This window comes from Thalassophryne amazonica, chromosome 8, assembly GCF_902500255.1.
Source record: "Thalassophryne amazonica chromosome 8, fThaAma1.1, whole genome shotgun sequence".
In the NCBI taxonomy this organism is placed as follows: domain Eukaryota; kingdom Metazoa; phylum Chordata; class Actinopteri; order Batrachoidiformes; family Batrachoididae; genus Thalassophryne; species Thalassophryne amazonica.
The window spans coordinates 52174080-52196456 of NC_047110.1; the positions used below are offsets into that span (position 1 = coordinate 52174080).

The 22377-nt window shown below is 40.6% G+C and overlaps 1 protein-coding gene across 1 annotated transcript; it reads left to right on the top strand.

Moving 5' to 3' along the window:
- The first annotated feature begins 1144 nt into the window (after window positions 1-1144).
- Window positions 1145-20684, top strand: LOC117515611 (cytochrome c oxidase subunit 5A, mitochondrial). Its single transcript, XM_034176247.1, has 5 exons — window positions 1145-1304; window positions 12698-12814; window positions 18014-18135; window positions 19073-19189; window positions 20343-20684. Exons 1-4 carry the CDS (start codon window positions 1232-1234, stop codon window positions 19184-19186), a joined length of 426 nt encoding a protein of 141 aa, XP_034032138.1. The 5' UTR covers window positions 1145-1231; the 3' UTR covers window positions 19187-19189; window positions 20343-20684.
- The last annotated feature ends 1693 nt before the right edge of the window (window positions 20685-22377 follow it).

Here is a 22377-nt window from a genome sequence, read left to right on the forward strand (position 1 = left end):
TTTTGCACCTGTGTATAAGTTTTCCCCTCTCCAATCAACTTTTTAATCAAACTACGCTGTTCTTCTGAACAATGTCTTGAACGTCCCATTTTCCTCAGGCTTTCAAAGAGAAAAACATGTTCAACAGGTGCTGGCTTCATCCTTAAACAGGGGACACCTGATTCACACCTGTTTGTTCCACAAAACTGATGAACTCACTGACTGAATGCCACACTACTATTATTGTGAACACCCCCTTTTCTACTTTTTTTTTTTTACTAATAGCCCAATTTCATAGCTTTAAGAGTGTGCATATCATGAATGCTTGGTCTTGTTGGATTTGTGAGAATCTACTGAATCTGCTGGTACCTTGTTTCCCATGTAGCAATAAGAAATATGCTCAAACCCTGGATTAATCTTTTTAGTCACATAGCACTACTATTATTCTGAACACTACTGTAAACGTTCCCTTTCACTCTTGAAGATACACTTCTGTTGCATATCAATCCTGCCACTGTTTTTCTCTACCCTGCCTGCACTCTCTTCTTCACCTCTTGACCACAGTCATTACTCTGGATAGTTGACCTCAAATGTTTAATCTCATCTACCTTCACTACCTCCATTCCTAATGGCACAATTCTCCTATGCTCACTCTCATTCACACATGTACTCTGTCTTGTACTAGCACACTTCTTCTCCACTCATTAGGTATGCTCTCACTTTCCAAGATTTTATTAAACAATGTGGTTAAAAACCAATGTCATCTCTCCGAAACATTCCCATGCCTCCACTGGAACATCATCTGGACCAAGTGCCTTTCCACTGTCTTCACATTATCCAGCCTTCTCTCTCTCTCTGCACATGATCTGCATCCTTTATCATCCTAACCTGTTGCAAATACTTTCCTTCACAGTCCCTCTGTCTGGCCTATTGGTACAACTCCTTTTTTTCCTTTCCTTTTTGATTTTATAAAATGTTTACATGTAACTCTGTCACAGTTAAAACGTGTTGTTATAAAATATGTGAGGGTTTCTTTCATTGTTTATGTTGTAGATGACTTCGGCCTGAAAAGGTCTTCCACCAGGGGGCAACAATGTATCAGAAGAAAGGTCCTCTGATAGTAAATTGAGTGGTAGAAGAAGAATGATGCCGACGCGGTAAGTACATGCGCAGTTTCGTGCTATGTTTTATGCTAAGCTAATTAGCTTCCGTAAGTGTGACCGGTTTGTGTAGCTGCTGGGGTGTCTGCATCATGTTCAGAGCTGTCGTCCTATTCTCAGCCTCTGGTGTCCGGGCGTTAGCTCGCACGCAACGTGTTTGTCAAGGTACTCGTTAATTCTGCTTATCCGTCAGTTTAGGACCTCGTATTTTATGGTTATTCGCTCAGGGTGAAGTTCACCGAATTTGGCTGTCTGTACGGCTAGCGCGTTAGCTTAGCGGACCCATCTTCCACGAGAACTCGCCCTTTGCTAAATATCACTGTTGCTATTCTAGGGAAGTTATGTGGGATTGTATTCTATCCTAATATTAAATGGCCGTCAAAGTGTGTATATTCTAAAAATGCCCTGTTTTTTTAGTTTTGTCTCCCGTGTCCTTGCGGTGACCCGCCTAGGCCCTGTGCCTGTGTTGCTACATGCTAACGGACTTGCTAAAAAAAATGCTCAGCTAACTGATCTAGAGAGTTGTTTAAAAAAATCTTGCGGCTGAAGCTGTGTTTTATCAAATAACCAAGAAAGCCACGTTGAACTCTACGTTAGTAGAGCGTCAGTAGCTTATTAACTAAATCATTTACATCAGCTTTCAATTGACATCCGAGCATTTTGATCATTGACTTATTAGCGCTAGTGGTTTATCAAGAAAAATTGTAGTATGCTTTAATTGTAACATCCCAAACGTGATGAATTGCTTTTTTTCGTGTTTCCTATCAGTGTAAGTTGAGTGTCATTTTGGTTTTGACAGTTGCCTCGTAGCACATGAGGAAGTCACCTTGAACCTGAGATAAGTTGCAATATAGTCTGTTTTAAATTTAATTAATTAGTAAAGAGTTGCTTAGGTATGTAATTAAAAAATGAAGTTAAAGGAATTGCAACATGAATGGTGTGGTTGGAAAGTGCTTATAGAGACCTTCAAAATGATGTTAAAATATTTGTTCTATGTCACATATGAAGAAAGGTATGAGCAGTTGAGATCTTGGTAATTTATGTCTGTGTGCTTAAGGGAAAACACCAGAAAGCTGTGACCGGTGTCTTATTGTTTACATTTCAAAATGATGGTACTCTGTCAAACCTAATTATTGTCTCATTTAAATGTGTGATTTGCAACGATCCGCCATATAAAAACTATTTTCTGACAGTAGTTTCCAAGCTAAAGAACTGGCTTATTTCGCCATGTCTGCCATCTTACCGGGTTGACATCGGTGTTGCGGATCATAAAAATATGCATGCGAAGGCTTTGATCACCACCCAGCTTCACAGAAAGGTAAATAATTGCGTGTTCTATATAGGGTTGTTCTTGATTTTATGTGAGGATTTTCTTAAAAGAGACCTGAAAGTTGAGCTACAATTTGCCAGAAGGTGTTATCTAAGATGAAGGGCTAGGTTTGATGAAAGAATTAATTACTTTTATTTTTTATAGACTTAGAGAGACTGCTGTCTTTTCTCTCTGTCTGTCTCCCTCTCTCTGTCTCTCGCTCGCTTGCTTTCTGTCTCCCTCCGTCTCTCTCTTTGTCTTCCTCTCTCACTGTTTAAGTGTTGTACAAACTTTGAACTTTTTGGAAACACAAGCCTTTCAACTGTAAAATAAATATATCATCATCGACTGTCATGCGCAGGATTTTAATGGAGACATTTTTTTTCCCTTTCAGCAGACAGAATCTCTGGACTTATCCTCCTCGGCTCCACACTGACTATGTTTACATGCAGGCAATAACCCTTTCATAACCGGAATATTAGCAATAACCTGCTTGCGCACGGCCATGTAAAAACCCGAATATGCTCATATTCCGGTTTTTAAAAACCCGAATAAGACCCCTGGGTTACTCCTTTTCTAACCCAAATATAAGGTCATATAAACACGCATCAGGATATCCCCATAGAAAGGAACATTATTTTGTGTTCTGCGCATGTCCTATCCACAAGAAATCTTGGTCTTTTGAGTACGGCAACTATTTGTATGCGGCATGCGCAACCCACCGGACACCACAGAAGCAGAGGTAAACAGCGCATTGTGTTCTGCGTCCTTATCAGGCGGGCCGGTCACGGCACCGGTCGGCATCACCACGATTGCTCTCACTGCCTCCGATACGCTTGCTGAGTCTGCAGGCTCTGTAAATGCTGCAGCGTGCCACTCACCCCGCCCCCCTCTCTGCTGTGCGGAGCTGCGCCAACTCTGGCAACAGATCCAGAGACCACGTTCGCTGTTTTGTTGCTGAGCGCTCCGGCAGCTCGCGAGGATAGATTTCTTGCAGAAAAATCCACAGCGCCGCAGCGTCTCGGTATACCTCAGCCGCAGAGCTCCGTGGCCGTGACTTGGATTCTTTGCGGGTCCTGCATCTGTACCCCCGGAGGCAGTGAGCGAAGGGAGAGCATGCGCATTGTGTTCTGCATGTGTCTGTTTATAATCTTCTCACCCGGAAGAAAAAGAGTGTTTATACAGGAGAGAAAAGTGAGAAAATGTTAATGCCTGTTTGAGAAAAGTGTATAAAGTGTGTAGTGGGGGGCCTTAAAACATCTATAATAATTGTAAAAAACTAACGCTGACTACTTCGCGGATTTCGCCTATTGCGGGTTATTTGTAGAACGTAACTCCCGTGATAAACGAGGGACCACTGTACTTCATTAGTCTCGTGAAAGACATGAATATAATGTCTTTTATTGATGGTAGAAAGTACCAAGATAGCGACATTTACAAGAAGGTGGCCGAAAAGTTACGCGAAGCAGGATTTGCACGAACGCCAGACCAAATCAAGCACCGGTGGAAGATGTGCGTCGCACTTTAGATGGGGATATTCCAAATGATACCTGTGACCATGTATACAGGAGTAACTCTGTCTGCTTAAGCATGTAAACGGGTTATTCCTAATGATTCAGAAACCGGAATATTGACCTTAACCCGAATATTAATGGCATGTAAACGTAGCCACTGAGCTGGCGTTTTACAGCCTCGGGACAGTGAAGCGGCTCACTTTTTAGCACACATTATCAGCAACAATTCAGTTAATTTTTCAGAAAATCCAAGCTTGATGAACAGACAATTTGAGGCTGATGCCGTGTTCACACCGGGCGCGATCAGACGCCACAAATTCATGGGGGTCGCGTGGCGACGGACGTGCCACCATCGCCGGTGTTTCGCTTTGCTTTTGCTGTGAAAATTCGCCCCAGTGTGTACCAAATAGGAGGAGCTTCCATTCCTCTCGCCGGCTCCGGGTGTCAGTTAAGTTAACATGACGGACCTTGATCACATGGAGCGAGTTGTTGTGGAAAGCTGACAAACGTCATGAGACGTTCCCAATTTGGGGAGTGTCATTATTTGCTGCAGGAGCTGCGTCTGGATGACGGCTGCTTTCAGCGGTTCTTTCACCTCTGCAGGGCCCAGTTTGAGGACCTCCTGTCCTGTTCACGCGCGCACATGTAAACAATAAAAAAAAAAAGAAACTCCGCTGCTTGCTGCGGGGCTGCAGCTCGCTCTTCCCCAAAAAACTCTGTCATAATTGTGTTTAGAAACCAGTCAACATTTGTTTTATTATACATCTGGGTAGTTAATTAATAAAATATTCTCCACAGACGATTCGCACGCATGCGCACGTAAAAAAACAAACTCCACTCCCCCTCCTGCGGGGCTGCTGCTCGCTCCATAAACTCTGTCATAATTGTTTAGAAACCAGTCACCATTTATTTTATTATACATCTGGGTAGTTAATAAGTAAAATAATCTTCATGGACGATTTGCTCGCGCGCATGTAGAGAAAAAAAAAAAAGAAACTCCACTGCTTGCTGTGGGGCTGCTGCTTGCTCTTCCCCAAAAAACTCTGTCATAATTGTGTTTAGAAACCAGTCACCATTTGCTTTATTATACATCTGTGTAGTTAATAAGTAAAATAATTTCCATGGAAGATTCGCTCGCGCGCACACATAAGATAAGAAGAGAAAGAAACTCCACTCCCCCTGCTGCGGGGCTGCTGCTCGCTCCAAAAACTGTCATAATTGTGAAATAAAGGACAAAAGAGACATAAGTCCTGCTCACAGGCTGGCTACCAGAGACAGGACATGTTCACATCTTTAGTCAAACTCCAGACATCTCCACGTGACTACATATTCAGTCCCTGATTGGTCATCGCGGCGCGACAAGATGAAAAAGTTCAGATTTTTCAACATGGGGAGGATCGCTCAAAATCGCTTCATTCGCGTCCATTGTATTGCGCTGCGTGACTTGGGGCCAAAACACGTCGTTCCATAGGGATTACATGGCAACCTGTCGCGCCCGGTGTGAACGTGGCATGAGCCGGGCAGAAATTTGCCGCTACCTGCAGCTAGAACGCTGGAAGAGAGCTCTCTCATACAGCCTGGCTTCAGAAAACCTCTTCCCTCCTCCTGCTCAGCAGCAGAGCGCAAACATCAGTGAGAGGATTCACGTTGGCTCTTCTCCAGTATCGGAAAATGTTACGGGTTGGATCGGTATTTTCTGATACGTGAATTATGTCGGTATCGGAACCCAATACCAGTCTGGGATCGATCAGTCCCATCCCTAGTTCTATATTATTTGAAAATCAATCTTACTCACCTTTACGAGGGGATGTTTTCAACGTAATTTTTCAGTTCAATTTTTCACTGAATTTCCTAACTTCTACTGGTCACAGGAATACTGTTTTAAAGCAAGGTTGCGGGGGGGTGGAGTGTTTCAACTATGTCATCAAATAGGGAGATTTCCGATTGTCAAAAAATAAACGCATTCCTCGAAGCATGCACTCAGCACTACTGCCTGGAAAGTCTCACAAGCCAAGTGCAGCTGATACAGCCACAGCAGCGGATGACATATTTAGGTCATACACGCGTATCTACTTTGCTGTGACTGGTATTAAAGACAAATATATTTTCAAGATTGTTACTGACTGGATACAGTTTTCAGCAGGGAAGCATGATGTTGCTAGTCTGTCAATTGATAACACCCCTGGTTCAAGACTACCTGTGCCCCATTTTCCTTGTACATCAGCAGTTGGATCATGAATGGGATTCAGCATAAAACACATCCCAAAAGAACAAACTGTGCTGGGTGGGGGAAGCCATTGCCAAATTACCAGTGGAGGCCACAGTTCTGCTAATCCGCTAATTATCAAAGCTAATGTTTTCATTATTGGATTAGCTTTACAGATAATTTTAAAAACCATCAGTGGACTAATCATTTTCTGATAAATTTTGGTCTGATAATTTTTAGACCACTAACACATTTTTGCAGGTGTGGTGAACAAAGCTTAACAGTTACAAACATTTATTAAGTCTGACATCAAAGATTTGAGTACCTACCTGTTAAATGTTTGTAGTAGATAGGGTTGGGTATCGCGAACCGGTTCTTTTTGGGTATTGTTAAGAAATGATTCGATCCAATGACATCAATAGTTCCCTTATCAGCCCTTCAGAGCAGCCATTGTTTTTGGGGGTGTTTGTTGGGAAAATGGTCATGTTTCTACGTTGATTACAGAACCCCTGCAGGGTGTGTAATCAGCTTTTTCTGCAGCACGGCTCTTCTTTGAAACTTGAAGCAATGAAGCATTAATCCAACCCGCTGCTTTGCTGGTTCTTTGTTTTATTTTGCTTGATCATAATTTTTCCCAGATAAAACCCCAAAGAGCATGTGTCTGAGTAATATTTACCTTTTTTATGTTAAGCCGACATGTTACTGTGTTTTAAAACAGTTGATAGATGTATTTATAAGTTAAAAATGGGACCGATGCTAACGCATTAGCATGTCTACGGCATTTTCAATGTTAAAGTTAGCATTAAGCTGTTAGCATCTCAGCATGTTTGTGTGCATTTGTTTTCTGTATAATAATGAATGGCTCAGTGTTTGTCGTAAGAGTCAAATGTGTTACACATTGTAATATTTTTTAAATTTGTTTATATATTAATAATAGCAACAACAATAATAGTAATATAACTAATAATGCTATAATACAATTTTAGAGAAAGACAAAAAAGAACCTGATTAAAAACACAACAGAAAATATAAAATCAACTAACAATGAACATAAATAAATAAATATAGAAATAACTTTCCTGTGAACACCTAGTGACTCTTACACCTCCACTTCATCCCAGCTTTATTTAAGTTTAATGACAGTTTGTTTTGGTCAAACCATATTTTCAATTTGTTGATTTCTTCAATGAGTTCCGCTAGAATTATCTGCCAAGCTAAAAAACTGCTGCACCCTAGTAAGAACAGAATACTACTGGAATGAATTTTGAATAAGGAAAATTGTTTTTTGTTTTTTTTCCTCACCAAAATGGATGCTGCAGTCACTGCTGTTTATTGTCTGGAATAGCCCCAGGTTGTATTTCAGAGCTTCTACAATTCAAACATTTTCCTATGGGTGGTGGTGGGGGGGTAATTTTGGATTACAGCTTTTTTTTTGTTGTTTTTCACCACTTTCATGCCTGAATATGTCAATCGTGAGTCACTTTTGCACCGATTAAACTGGGACTCCTGTCTTGTTGCAAGAAAGAAATGAGAATTGTCCTCCGTTCTGTTCAAATAGCTCCAAACGCTGCGCAGATCTCTGCCGAGTCCAGTCAGAATTGATAAATTCAAAGCAAAACGCTGTTTAAATCAATAGACACCTCTTTCTAAATGTTATAATACAAACAAACTACAATCGATCAAATTTTTTTCCTCCCAAAATGAGACCTCCTGCACTGATGTGCAGCAGCCAGCTAAGCTCAGCACAGAGGTATAGAGACACATTCATGCCAAATGTCTGAAATGAAATGCTTCTGACAAAAACTGCAGATTTTATTTATGTCCAGAGATCAAAGATACAGTGACCAATTTCATATTTATTTACTTTAAGACTCGATAAAATGTTGTTGACATAGAAAACCTGTAAAGCCTACTTTTAGTACACAGAAAATTCACAAGAGGTATTGATAAGGAATTGGATCGATAAGCAGAATTGATAATGGCATCAATATCAATTAAAATTTTATCAATACCCATCTCTAGTAGTAGATGTACAGTTCTGTCCTGTGCAAACAGAGGAGAGCTCTGCAGGCAAAGGAGAACTGGTCACAGAAAAGAAAGCAAAAGAAAAAAAGATCATTTCTTTTGACCCCATACTGATTTCCTGGCAATATCACCCAAGTAATCCAGAGGTGTACAGTTTTAACTTTTGGTTAAAATTTCAATCAAACTAATTTCGGACAAGTTATTTAAATTAACATCACGTCTGAAGTTTTATATATATCAGATATATCTTTTAGTTTTACAGTAATGCACTAATTTTGAAGGTTTTAATGTCGAGTGTTACAGGACCCACTTCCCCATCCATTCGGCAAGAGGCTTGATTGGACCAAAAGACATCCCTCACCTACCACTGGTGGCAGCAGAGATGAGCATGGAGGTGGAGGCCAATTTTGAGGTGGTGTGGCATTCAAGCAAAGTGGAAAGAAGGTGTAAACTTTGCTTGGCAATCTATGGGAATCTCCTCTACTCCCCTATCTACACCAAGATCTGGGAAAACCCTGATGGAGTATGAGTTTCCTCAGCCCACCTACCTAATGGCAGATTGTGGCAGTAGGTCCTTGGCTGCCTTATTTGCCACATAATCAAAAAGCGAGACAACCTTCAACTGTCGGGACTAGGGCTGTGCAATTAACCGAATTTTGATCGCGATATCGATATTTGTATCAAACGATCTCCAAACTCGTATAATCGAGTGAAACGATTTAAGGGCCTTTCATCAGGCCAATCCGTCAACGTGTCCCAAGACGCATGATGTTGGAAGCGGCAAGGGGGCGGGATTACTCCGTCACACTCTGGCTGTTTCCACAACCTGAAAAAAGTTTAGCGATCGCCTTCTTGAATTTGTCGCCTGAACCACAAAAAAGCTTTAAAAAACAGCAGTAGAACGATTCTCCCATCACCCTGCTGGGAGAAGCTTTTTTTTCAGCTACTTTTCGGAGTGACACCGACCGAGGGAGGACTGACGACTTGGTGGGATATCGATCGAACCGCGACAGCGAGCCAATCCGCACGGAGAAGCCGGCCTTCAGGCATCATTCCTGGGCAGAGCGAGGCAGGCAGCCGGGGTGATGGAGCAAACCCACTCAGTCCGACATCTCCCACTTTATATATATATGCGAAGTCCGAGTTTGCCCAACAGAGTTTAGTTCTGCAGCTTTATCGAGCTGAGAATAATGTAAAAATAAAACGTGACATTTACTGAACTGCTGTGAAAGTTTAATGATCGGCTAATATTAGCTTAGCCTTTTAGCACAGTTGATCTGAGTGAATGCTTTAATTTGTAAATGGTTCAGTCTTTTTTTATTTTTACCAAATAAAGCTACAGCGTTTTTTTTCAGACACCACAAAAGCTTAACTTTAAATAACTTATTTTTTCGGGCGTTTTTTTTTCCATCGTTTTTCCCAGTTTTTTTTTTTTTTCCTTTTATATATAAACTGTTTAGTGTTTCTTTATATTTAAAGAAATATTTTTATTTGTCCTAATCAGAAACATTTGCTGTGCAGACAACCAAACTTCCATTGATGAGCTGAACACCACGTCCAGTTGAAAGAAAACATCTCTGCTCTTCAAAATAGGACAAAAGTGTCTTTAGCAACACCACCAGAGTTCAAAGCTGCAGAAGAGACCTTCATCTGGTCCCGAGAATTCAGCATATCACCTGCTTTTAAATAAAAGGCTCTTTCAACAGCAACTATTTTATTATTTTTAAAAAAGCTGTTTCATTTTATATTTTAACAATAAATGAACAGATAAATTTCTCCAAAAGGAGATAAGGAGACGTGGTCAAGGGAATGATGACAAAAACACAAACTAATGAAAATAAATTGAAACAAAAACAATGCTGCCGCACTATGTCCTAGTAGCACAAGTCAGGGAGATGCACAAAGACACTGACCAACTGGTCAGTGACAACAGGGAAGGGAGAGGAAAGCAGAAAAATAATATATAATATATTTTTTATATTTATTTTATTTGTTTTATGTTTTATACAGGTAAGGTACAGTACATTTTCAATTTGGAGGTTTTGCGCACATTGTCTATAACAATTTTTTTTTTTTTTTTTTAAGAGTTAGAGAAATGCTGAATAAATGCATTGTGTAACTAAAAAAATAATCGTTTGAATAATCGTGATTTCAGTATTTACCTAAATAATTTTGATACTGATTTTTTTTTTTTTTTTTTTTTTTTTTTTTTTTTTCCTTCCCCATAATCGAGCAGCCCTAGTCGGGACCCAGACAGAGTGGGTGAGTTAGTGTTGGGAGGAAGAGGTGGATCGAATATTTGAGGATGATTCCTTAAGTCCTGAGGTCAAACGTGAAAATTGTGTTGACCAAGAAATGGAAGAGCCACCACATCTCTCCCCTATCACACCACCAACCCAACTGGATGATGAACCTCCGGCTCTGCGAGCAGGAATAAGTGATCTCCCGGATACGCTGCCACCTCATCAGGATGAGACCTCCAGCTCCGTGGGCTACGGCGCATGAAGTTGAAAATGACATGGAGGGAGTCTACCCAAGGAGAGTGTTGCTGTCCCAGCAACACCGATGAATGTTAACGGTGAAGTAGTGGCTGCAGTGTACGCCATGGTTTTGGGTGATGGACGAGTGGGACAGAACTCCAACGCTGCCTCCACCCCCGCTGCTGGTGCCAGTGGATGATGAGGTCCTCGCCCTGCATGCAGATGAGGATGGTGATCTCCTCTATATGACCCTCTAGAATACAGCATTAATGGCAGCGGAGGATTTCAAGGAGGGGGTGTCAAGAAAGCTTGAAACCCCTTCTGCCATATCCACCCAGATATAAACATTGTGTATTAATATTAGAAGGAAGCCCGCGTACTGTCCAGTTGAGCAGAAAATGATTGGTACTTCCCTCTGATGTTAGAGAAACTAAGGGTATTTCTGTTATTTGCAATGATGTAATCAATGTATTCTATAATTAATCATGGCTATATTGATTAAAGTGATTAATAATGTAAGTTGACATATTCTATACACACAAAGTACACTGAAAATGGTTAAAAGATTAAAATGTTGCTAGGCTTGAAGTATTAGAATAATGCTCTGGACTGTATTACTGTGAGACATGAGTGAGCGGAGGAGGAGGAGGAGGAGGGAGTCAGCTCACCTAATGATCATATTTGGAAGAAAATTGGAGACAGATGAGATGATACATGCCCACTGAAATAAGGAGTACCGGTATATAACCAAAAGACTGAAGCATATCGGGGTTATTTCTTGTGTCTTTCCTCGAGACCGGACCGGCTGCAAGGATCGACCACACTAAACAACAGACTCTGGGACGAGAAGACTTCAACTAAAAAGAGTGTTTCTGAGCACTTATCGCAAGATCAAGACTTCAAGCTTCACCCCTGCTGAGCTAAAAGCTAAGAAGAGGAACAGGCTCAACAGAAGATAACCAACTTATCCCCAACTTGAAGACTCAAAGGCTCTAACCCTTTGAAAACTGTGAACCTCAAGGGACATTAAGACTTGGTACAAAGTTTAGTGTCTTTCCCAGAGGATTACAGTTCAGCAGTAAAGGACAAGACTACAAGGCCAAGTGGTTTTCCCCCCTTTTCTATTCGAACTTTGGATTATAATTTGGATTTTATTCCCCTTGGATTGGTCTTTCAACTTCAACTTTTTCCCTCTTCTTTTCGGGCTATAGATTATAATTTGGATTTTATTCCCCTTGGATTGGACTTTAGACTTCAACATTCTACAATCAGATTTCCATTTTTATCAATATTGCTAAATCATTTAAACCAATTAGTGCATTATAGAGATTGATTTCATGAGAATTTTAATTTGGTTGCCTGCACTTGCTGACTGCAATAAATATTTCAACTGCAGTTAAAGCATCGGTTGTGGACACTGGAATTTGATTCTTAAGGAATGTTAATTAACTGGTAAAGTGTGTTCTACATCAACAGGTTCTGTAAGGTTTTTCTAGTTTCCTGGAATTAACACATCCCAGGGATCTACTGTACTGATAACTAAAAATGATTATAGCAACTTCCAAGAGCTCAGATTGCTTAGAGGAGAGCTGCCATTAATGTGCATGGCTGGTTTTGTATCCTAGCTCAAGGGCTGTTCGGTCAGGGTGTGAGGTCAGCGTAAGCGGGATGGACGTCCAGATAAAGGCAGTGAGCAGCTAGACAAATCTCACCACCACCACCTTAAACAGCCCTTGATCCAATCCCTCCCGGGTAGTACTCGTAGGGAATTGAGGGTCGGACCCTTTAGACGGAGACCTGGTCCAGTACCTCCTGTACAGGGGCAGCTCAGGATCTGACAACTTCGAGAAATTATTTCTACTAACTTGAGAAATGTTTTTCTAAATCAGTTGTGATAATTCCTTTGGGGGAAAAAACTTTGAATTCAGTATGAAATTGTTGTTTTTTGAAGATAAACAAATTTAAAATATTTAAAATCCCCATTTTGACATACATTTCTTATGAACACAATTGTTATTGTGCAGCTCCTTTGGCTTCAAGGTACTACTCACATGGGAAGCAAGAGACTGATGAGGAGTTTGATGCCCGCTGGGTTACCTTTTTCAACAGACCAGACATTGATCCATGGGAGCTGAGAAAAGGTATGTTCATGGAATGTCAAAACTGATTGTTTGTAATTTGGAATAAAAACTACCAGAGATGATGAATGCATCATTTCAAGTAGGTATTTCAGGGTACAACATAAGGGCATTCTTCACAATTAAGCTTGATTAATGCTTCAACAACTCTAATGGTGCCCTGACACTTGTATGACTTTAATCGGCGCACTTGCACGAACATCTTTGTGACGATCCCACCCACTGTGTGCCATGCTAGACACCGCGCTTTGTTCCACTGGCTGCCACATGCTGTGCGCTGGACGCTGCGTCTGTAAAATAATTATTTTGTAGTTTATTAATCATTTTCGAGTTGGCTGTTGAAAATGGCTCGAATCACTTCCTGAATCACCGAAGAACACTCCAGCCACTGCATTTCTCGCACGCACACTAAAAGAGGGGGAGAACAAATTTGGAGCGGTCTAAAAAGGTAATTATGTTTATTTTGTAATGGCTTGGTAAAAGTTGCATGTTCTTCCCTTCTTGTGTGCAGCTGTAAAAGTATGTGATTTAACATCTCGTTATCATTGTTCAGATGCGCTGCGCTCTGATGCGGTGCGCTGACGCAACCACTCACACTGTTCACTTCTTTCTTACTCGACTTGATGAGCACGTAATGTTGGCGAGTAGATCGTGTAATACTCACTACCACTTCATGTTTGTTGCATGACATTTATGCGTGAAAGATTTTTTTTTTTTTGGAACATTTCAAAATTCTTTGCACAGTTGCATACGTCGGTGCCCCTCTCACGTTCAGTCTACACCCATTAACGAGGAGTTTACTCTCCTGCACGACTTGGTGCATGCATCAAAGTCATGGAAGTGTCAGGGGGCCTTAACTCTGTGGCTATGCAGTGATGTGTGGATGACCCTTCCATAGTTCTTCCTTGGGTTGGTGGGTGTCGTACTGTTGTTTAACGGAATAGTAGGGGGCGCAACATGAAGAACAAGGCAGAGACTTTCTTTCCACCTACATCGCCACTGTTTCTGGTCATTTTTCTTTCCTTTGTCGGGACTAATTTGTCTCTCAATGACCTCCACTTCTTTATTCAATCATCAATCTCCAAACCAATGATATGTGCAGTGTCCCTTCATGAATTGCAATTCACTTGAGCATCTTTGTAGTTTTTCGACTGTGTTGTAAACTTGGTCATATTTGCAGGCTTTTACATTATTTGCATGTAAAAGTTTGGGCACCCCTGATGATTTCCATGATTTTCCTTTATAAATCATTGGTTGTTTGGATCAGCGATTTCAGTTAAATATATCATATAGCAGACAAACACAGATATTTGAAAAGTGAAATGACGTTTATAGGATTTCCAGAAAGTGTGCAATAATTCTTTAAACAAAATTAGGCAGGTGCATAAATTTGGGCACCCCAACGGAAAAATACATCAATATTTAGTACATCCGCTTGCAGCAATAACAGCCTCTAAACGCTTCCAATGAGAGTCTGGATTCTGGTTGAAGGTATTTTGGACAATTCTTATTTACAAAACATCTCAGGTTCGTTGGTTTCTGAGCATGGACAGCCCACTTAAAATCACATCACAGACTTTCAGTAATATTTAGTAGGGATGTGAATCGTACAACTCGCAATTCAATTTGATTCCGATTGTTGTGACGATTCGATTCAGAATCGATTTTCAATTCGAAGAGCTCTGAGAAAGTTATATTACTTAAAAAATGTTTGTTTATGAAAATGTAGCTTTACAAGGTTAATCGAGTGATTCTAGATGTAAATTTATTCATCTACTTTGCTCGTTTAAAGTTGGCTGGCAGTTTAGCGAAGTGCTGGTCAGTAGTCGGCAGAGACCGATGCTCCACTTCTTTTAGCTCCGGGTGATGCCGTAGCATGTGGGGCTTGCGGTTTTAAAGTGTCTACGAAGTACTTGACTTTCATTTTGCACACTGCATAAGTCATGTCAAGCTCCTTCTTACGCAGCAAATAATAAAATCCAAAATGCGCCCAAACATTTGCCTTCAGCAAAGACAATGCTGGCTGAATTAGCTCTTCGTCCACCATGCTAAGCTGCAGCTCACAAATGTTTGAAGCACGCCAGACCAACCCCCTAACCCCTCGTGGGAACGCTGTAGTACGGAAGCCGTTGCCTGACAAACAGTACACGCAGCGAGTAAGTAAGAAAATGTTTTAAAAAATGCTTTTTAAAAATCAATTCTTGGACATTTTGGATCGATTCAGAATCGTAATAAGAATCGCAAATCGGACATGAATCTTTTTTTTTTTTTTTTTCGGCACCCCTAATTTTTAGGACTGGGAACTGAGATGGCCATTCCAGAACATTGTACTTGTTCCTCTGCATGAATGCTTTAGTAGATTTTGAGCAGTGTTTAGGGTCGTATTGTTGAAAGATCCAGCCCCGGCGCAACTTGAACTTTGTCACTGATTCTTGAACATTGTTCTCAAGATTCTGCTGATATTGACTGGAATCCATGTGACCCTCAACTTTAACAAGATTCCCAGTACTTGGACTGGCCACACAGCATGATAGAACCACCTCCAAATTTTACTGTAGATAGCAAGTGTTTTTCTTGGAATGCTGTGTTCTTTTTCAGCCATGCATGCCATCCCTTGTGTCATATCCAAATAACTCAATTTTAGATTCATCAGTCCACAGCACCTTATTCCAAAATGCAGCTGGCTTGTCCAAATGTGCTTTAGCATACCTCAAGCAATTCTGTTTGTGGCGTGTACGCAGAAAAGGCTTCCTCTGCATGACGCTCTCATCTAGCATTTCCTTGTGCAAAGTGCGCTCTATAGTTGAACGATGTACAGACACTGTCTGCAGCAAGATCATGTTGTAGATCAGGGGTGGAGAACTTGTTCCAGAAAGGGCCAAGAGGGTGCGGGTTTTCTTTGCAGCCACTGACTCCACCAGGTGATTTCACTGATTATCACTTTGAGCAGCTGTAATCAGTTAATCCGTGAAATCACCTCTGAGATAGCTTTTTGTATCCTTCCCCTAAGCCATGATGCAGAACAATCTTTGTTTTCGCGTCATTTGAGAGTAGTTTAGAGGCGCCCATGTTGCCACTCATTAGAAGAGATGCAAAGAGGAGAAACATTTGCAAATGTCTACCTTAAATACCCTTTCCCATGATTGGATTCACCTGTGTAAGGAGCTTACCAAACCAATTTTGTGTTCCAATAATTAGTGCTAAATGTTAGGGGTGTTGGAAAAAAATTGATTCACGTCTGAATCGCAATTCTTATTTATTACAATTCTGAATTGATCCAAAATGTCCAAGAATCGATCTTTGAAAAGCATTTTTTTTTTTTTTTTTTACATTTTCTTGCTTACTCGCTGCGTGCACTGTTTGTCAGGCAACGGCTTCCATACTACAGCGTCCCCATGAGGGGTTAGGGGGTTGGTCCGGCGTGCTTCAAACACTCGTGAGCTGCAGAGTTCAGTGGCTGTAGCTTAGCATGGCGGACGAAGAGCTAATTCAGCCAGCACCGTCTCTGCTGAAGGCAAATGTTTGGGCACATTTTGGATTTTATTATTTGCTGTGTAAGAACGAGCTTGACATGACTTATGCAGTGTGCAAAATCTGCAAAATGAAAATCAAGTACTTTGGAAACACTTCAAATCCGCAAGCCCACATGCTACGTCATCACCCGGAGAGAAAAAAAGAGGGGAGCAGTGTTATCTGCCGACTACTGACCAGCGCTTCGCTAAACTGCCAACCAACTCCGAACGAGCAAAGCAGATAAGTAAATTTACATCTAGAATCACTTGATTAACCTTGTAAAGCTGCATTTTCTTAAACATAAACATTTTAAGTAATATAACTACGAGGTCTGTCCAAAAAGTATCAGACCTTTTTATTTTTTTTTTTCAAAAACCATATGGATTTGAATCATGTGTGCTTGCATGAGCCAACCTTGAATCTTCATGCACATGCGTGAGTTTTTTCACGCCCGTCGGTTGCATCATTCGCCTGTGAGCAGGCTTTGTGTGAGCACTGGTCCTCCCCCCTCGTTGGATTTTCATTGCGAGGAAAATGTCTGAATGATTTGGAGCTTTGCTGCATCAAATCTTTCCAGAAACTGAGAGGCAGCCAGGTGGAAACCATTCGGAAGATTCAGACGGCTTTCGGTGACGATCCTATGGGCATCACACAGATTAAGGAGTGTTACAACCGGTTTAAAGACGGCGCACAATGGCGGAGGGTGCGCCTCGCTCCGAGCGGCCATCGACAGGCTGAAACGACCAGATCATTTCCAAAGTGAACGCTGTGTTGATCCAGGACGTCGTCTGACTACCAGAGAAATTGCAGAAGAGGTGGACATCAGCACTTTTTCGGCACATTCCACTGTTACAGGAGATTTTGTAATGAAAGACGTGCGGAAGTTGGAAGTCTCACAGGACATGTTGTGACATGTCCAGCTCTTACACAATTCCTCGGATACTCACTCGACTGAAAAGCCACCGAAAGCCGTCTGAATCTTCCGAATGGTTTCCACCTGGCTGTCTCTCACATTTTCTGGAAAAATTTGATTCAGCGCTACTCCAATCGCTCAGACATTTTCCTCGCAATGAAAATCCAACGAGGGGGGAGGACCAGTGCTCACTCAAAGCCTACTCACAGGCGAATGACACAACCGACAGGCGTGAAAAAACTCACGCATGCGCACGAAGGTTCAAGGTTGGCTCATGCAAGCACACGTGATTCAAATCCATAAGGTTTTTGAAAAAAATAAAAAGGTCTGATACTTTTTGGACAGACCTCATATTTCTCAGAGCTCTATGAATCGAAAATTGATTCGGAATCGAATCATCACCCCAAGAATCGGAATTGAATTGAGTTGTTGAACGATTCACATCCCTACTAAATGTATTCAAATCAATAAAATGACAACATTGCCCACTTTCTGTAAATACTAGAAACTTCATTTCACTTCTCAAATATCAGTGTGTTCATCTGCTGTATGATATATTTAACTGAATTTTATGATCCAGACAACCAATGAATTATAAAGGAATATCATGAAAATTATCTGGGGTGCCCAAACTTTTACATACAGCGGTATGTTCAGTCAACAAAAAAGTTGTATGTTGGGTCTTGTTCCCCTCCATAAATCTAGTTCTGTCCACAACTGTGAATTAAGTCACAAAATAGTTAATGAAAATGATGTTTGTTACTTTCACTTTTCAGGGATGAACACATTGGTCTGTTATGACCTTGTTCCTGAACCAAAAATTCTGGAGGCAGCTCTGAGAGCCTGCCGACGGTTGGATGACTTGGCCAGCGCCATCCGAATTTTGGAAGCTGTCAAGGTGATGTAATATTTGTTTGCAGCTCTTATTCATTATACAAATAATGTTGGAGTGCAATGTTAAGATATATATTGATGTGAAAGATGACATATTCCATTCAACAAGGCACCTCATGAAATATTACCATTGCACAAATATAAAAAACATTAATTATTTGTTTTATATAAAATCTCAAATAGATCCTTGTCTTTTGATATTTTATTAATTTATAAACGAGAAAAACAACTTACATTTTGGTGTGCGTTACTCGTCCTTTGAGCTCAAGAGGTTCTAAACAGTGTCCAACACAATCTTTAAATAGCAATGCAGTCCAAAATTGTACTCAACTTACAAAAACAGTCAGTTTAAAAATAATCCAATCCAAAATTGTTAATTATAACAATCAACTCCACACGCTGAATTTCAAGACCATGTTTCTGACTGATGAAGTCTATTTGTTGACATTGCAGAAAGTTACAGGTCCATGAAAATGGAAATGCTGCACTGAACATTTGTTGCAGTTGGATTCCTCTAGGATCAGTTGTTCTTGAGACAATGTCAAGAGTGAATCCAGTTTGTCATCCTGATCTCATAATGAGACAGAGTGTACAGGCTCAGCAGGCTGAGTTGTTGGCCTACTCGCAGTACTAACACTAGACGCACTAGTGCTAGACAGTGTTGGCAAATTTTCTTGCATCATTTTACTACTCATTTCCTTTTTCCTGTCATTGCTTGTAGAAGCATAGTGCTTTAGTGATGATTCCGATCTATGACCAGTAACAGACATGATATCGTGGGTTGTGAAACCGGCAGCACGATCTAAAATTGCATGGTAAATGGAACAAAATTTCAAATGGGACAAATGATCACCATCGCGTGACATACAAACCACCAATCAAATGACAAGGCTCTATTTAGGTGTTCTATAATGGTTTTTACAATTTTGACGTTTGCTTAGGACAAAGCTGGACCACACAAAGATATCTACCCATATGTGATCCAAGAGCTGCAACCAACATTACAGGAGCTTGGAATCTCAACACCTGAAGAGCTGGGCCTTGACAAAGCATAAAGAGTAGGTGTTGAATTCAACCCCTAAGGCATTCCGTGCATCCAGAAAGTAATCACAGCGCTTCACTTTTTCCACATTTTATGTTAGTCTTATTCCAAAATGGAGTAAATTAATTTTTTTCCCTCAAAATTCTACTCAACACCCCATAATGACGAGAATTTTTATTTTGATAAAAAGAAATTGCCTGTACATAAGTATTAACACCCTTTGCTCAATACTTTGTTGATGCACCTTTGGCAACAATTACAGCCTTAACTTTTCTTGAATATGATGCCACAAGCTGGGTGCACCTATGGGCAGTTTTGCCCATTCCTCTTTGCAGCACCTCTCAAGCTCCATCAGGTTGGATGGGGAGTGTCGGTACACAGCCATTCTCAGACCTCTGAAAATTCAAACATGACATCGCTGTTATAACATTACAGCAAACGTATAACATAGTGTGCTAAGGCTAATGAACTAGTCATCATTAATGTTAATATTTTCAGCTATCGATATAAGTAAGTAGCTCCCTATAGGTGTTGATATTAGCGGCTAACTTGTCAGTTAGCTTACCGAGAAGACTGTCCTCTTTGTCAGCATCTAAATCAGCCACATGTTTCCATGGAAGGCAAGTTCTGCCTTGCAGACTTTGCATTGCAGGTTTTTCTCTTTAATTTGGTTAAAATGTTCCCAAACGTTTGAGCTTTGTTGCCAGCTAGCCATGATATTATTTGCGCAGAAGTTTTCCAGTGACATCATGGCTGAGCCCGGATTACCACTACTGCACATCTGCGTCAAGGACAGAGAGGCAGTGGATGGTAGAGCGGCAGTTTTGAGAGAAAAACAAAACTTAAAAACAAAATCAATGACGTCGATTATTTCATGATTGCTTCATGGCAAAGGCTATGAATACTTATGTACAGGTGATTTTTACTTTTTATTATGATTATGTTTAATCATTTTGCAAAAATAAACTTTTTTACATTTTGATTATGGGGTATTGTGTGTAGAATTTTGAGGAAAAATAAATGTAATTTAATCTATTTTGGAATAGGTCTGTAAGATAATGTGGAAAAAGTGAAGTGCTGTGAATACTTTGTGGATGCACTGTATTGGTACAGGTGCTTATCATGGCATTCTTACAGATTTTTTTATTCATCCGTTTTTCCTTCTGCAGATCTCAGAAGTTGGATGTCACAGAACACCACTCTTGTACCGAAACGTTTGTCTCATTAAAGATATTTTATTTGGCCTTTATTGTGTTCGTTTGCTTGTAAAATATTGATGAACTTAATAAAGGAAAACTATCGAGTATCGCAAGCATTTTCTGACACTGTTCATGTTTAGGTTCACCTTGATTCAGAGTTATTTGAACAGACCATTTTGTAGTATGTGTTGAGCCTCAGGATGTTGTCATTTTGTCATCGAGCAGCATTTTCACAGGAATAAACCACTTGTCTTTTATTTTTTGCATGATCTGCACATCTGTTTTCAGGGAAAAATAAAAATGCTTGTAAAATCAAATTTACTCAGATTGTTGTAATGTTATCAGTACAGATTGATCGGGGCTGGCTACTCATGCATCAGTGAAGAGATGTGTTCGAAGAGATGTGAGAAATTTGTTTTCAGATGTTACCTGGGTCATTCTTGACATTTCAACGTGCTAGTCTTAAGTGGTGCTCGTATTTCAGCTGTTGTTACCTTGGCCATGTCTGACCACTGAACGCCTTGTACGTCTAGATCAGTGGTGTCCAAAGACATTCCAGAAAGGGCCGCAAGGGTGCAGGTTTTCAGGTGATTTCACTGATTAGCATCAGTTTGTGCAAATGAAATGAGTTTGTCAGTGAAATCAGCTGCTGGTGTCAGTTGCTGTAAAGAAAACCTGCACCCGCTTGGCCCTTTCTGGAATGTCTTTGGATACCTGTTCTGGACACTCCGAGTGGGTTGCAGTTCCAGAATATTTTGGCACTGGGTGATAAAGTTACTGCCCAAGGCCAAAATATGGCCATCGGGTATTGCAAAAGCCTTGCTAGTGCAGCGGCTAAGAGAATATTTAGAGCAAAATCGCACAAATGGTGATACGAGCACCAAAGTTGGCACAAATACTCCTTAGACATTACTCTTTTGAACAAACCGACTGGCCACTTGAATTTTCAATAGGGGGCCAGGTAGGGGTCAATTGAAGAATTACACAGGGGCCGAAATTAAAAATGCTGAAATTGTTTTGAAAACTACACCACATTATTTGTCTGATTGTAAAGATTCCAAAAAGGTATAGTTTTGACTATCTATGCCTGAATGATCAGAAGTTATGGGGTAAAAACAGCAAAAATGGTGACAAAGGTCAGTGTCAGTTTGTAAAGTGGTCAAAAGTTAAAGTTGCTCTAAATTTGGTAAAAAGTGATACAAATTATTGGTTGAGCTAATAAGTCTTTTTATTTTATGTTCTATCCTTTTATACCAGGGGAACACAAATGATTACAGGACCTTTGTTCAAAAGTAACAGGTTGCTGTGGAGTTCACAGCAAGGTGTGGGGGGGGGGGGGGGGGGGGGGTGCAGGTCAGCAAATACAAGATCTCAAGTTTCCAAATTTCAATTGTTGAGTATCCCTTGGAACTCAAGTTAAATAATTAAAGACTTGTGATGAGTAGCCAAAGTCTGCCATCCTTGAAAACAGTTACACGAAAGCAGCAATTGAAGAAAGCCACGAGCAATGATGAAAGATGAGTTCTATTTCATCCTTCCTGACCGCCAGAGGCGGTGCATAAGCACTGAATGATCACTTTAGTGCGAACGCAAGTCCAGAATACATATAAGCAAAGTCACGTGATCGTCAGGTGACCTATGTGAACCTACAGTAGTGTTCAGAATAATAGTGTTATGTGACTAAAATGATTAATCCAGGTTTTGAGTATATTATTGTCACATGGGAAACAAGGTACCAGTAGATTATCACAAATCCAACAAGACCAAGCATTCATGATATGCACACTCTTAAGGCTATGAAATTGGGCTATTAGTAAAAAAAAAAAAGTTGAAAAGGGGGTGTTCACAATAATAGTAGTGTGGCATTCAGTCAGTGAGTTCGTCAATTTTGTGGAACAAACGGGTGTGAATCAGGTGTCCCCTATTTAAGGATGAAGCCAGCACCTGTTGAACATGCTTTTCTCTTTGAAAGCCTGAGGAAAATGGGATGTTCAAGACATTGTTC

Bases quoted from the DNA above. Each gene is read 5' to 3' on its own strand.
- LOC117515611 (XM_034176247.1), top strand. From the start codon at position 1,232: ATGTTCAGAGCTGTCGTCCTATTCTCAGCCTCTGGTGTCCGGGCGTTA. The intron at 1,305-12,697 runs GTACTCGTTAAT...GTTATTGTGCAG, and splicing joins CACGCAACGTGTTTGTCAAG to CTCCTTTGGCTTCAAGGTAC. The intron at 12,815-18,013 runs GTATGTTCATGG...TTCACTTTTCAG, and splicing joins TCCATGGGAGCTGAGAAAAG to GGATGAACACATTGGTCTGT.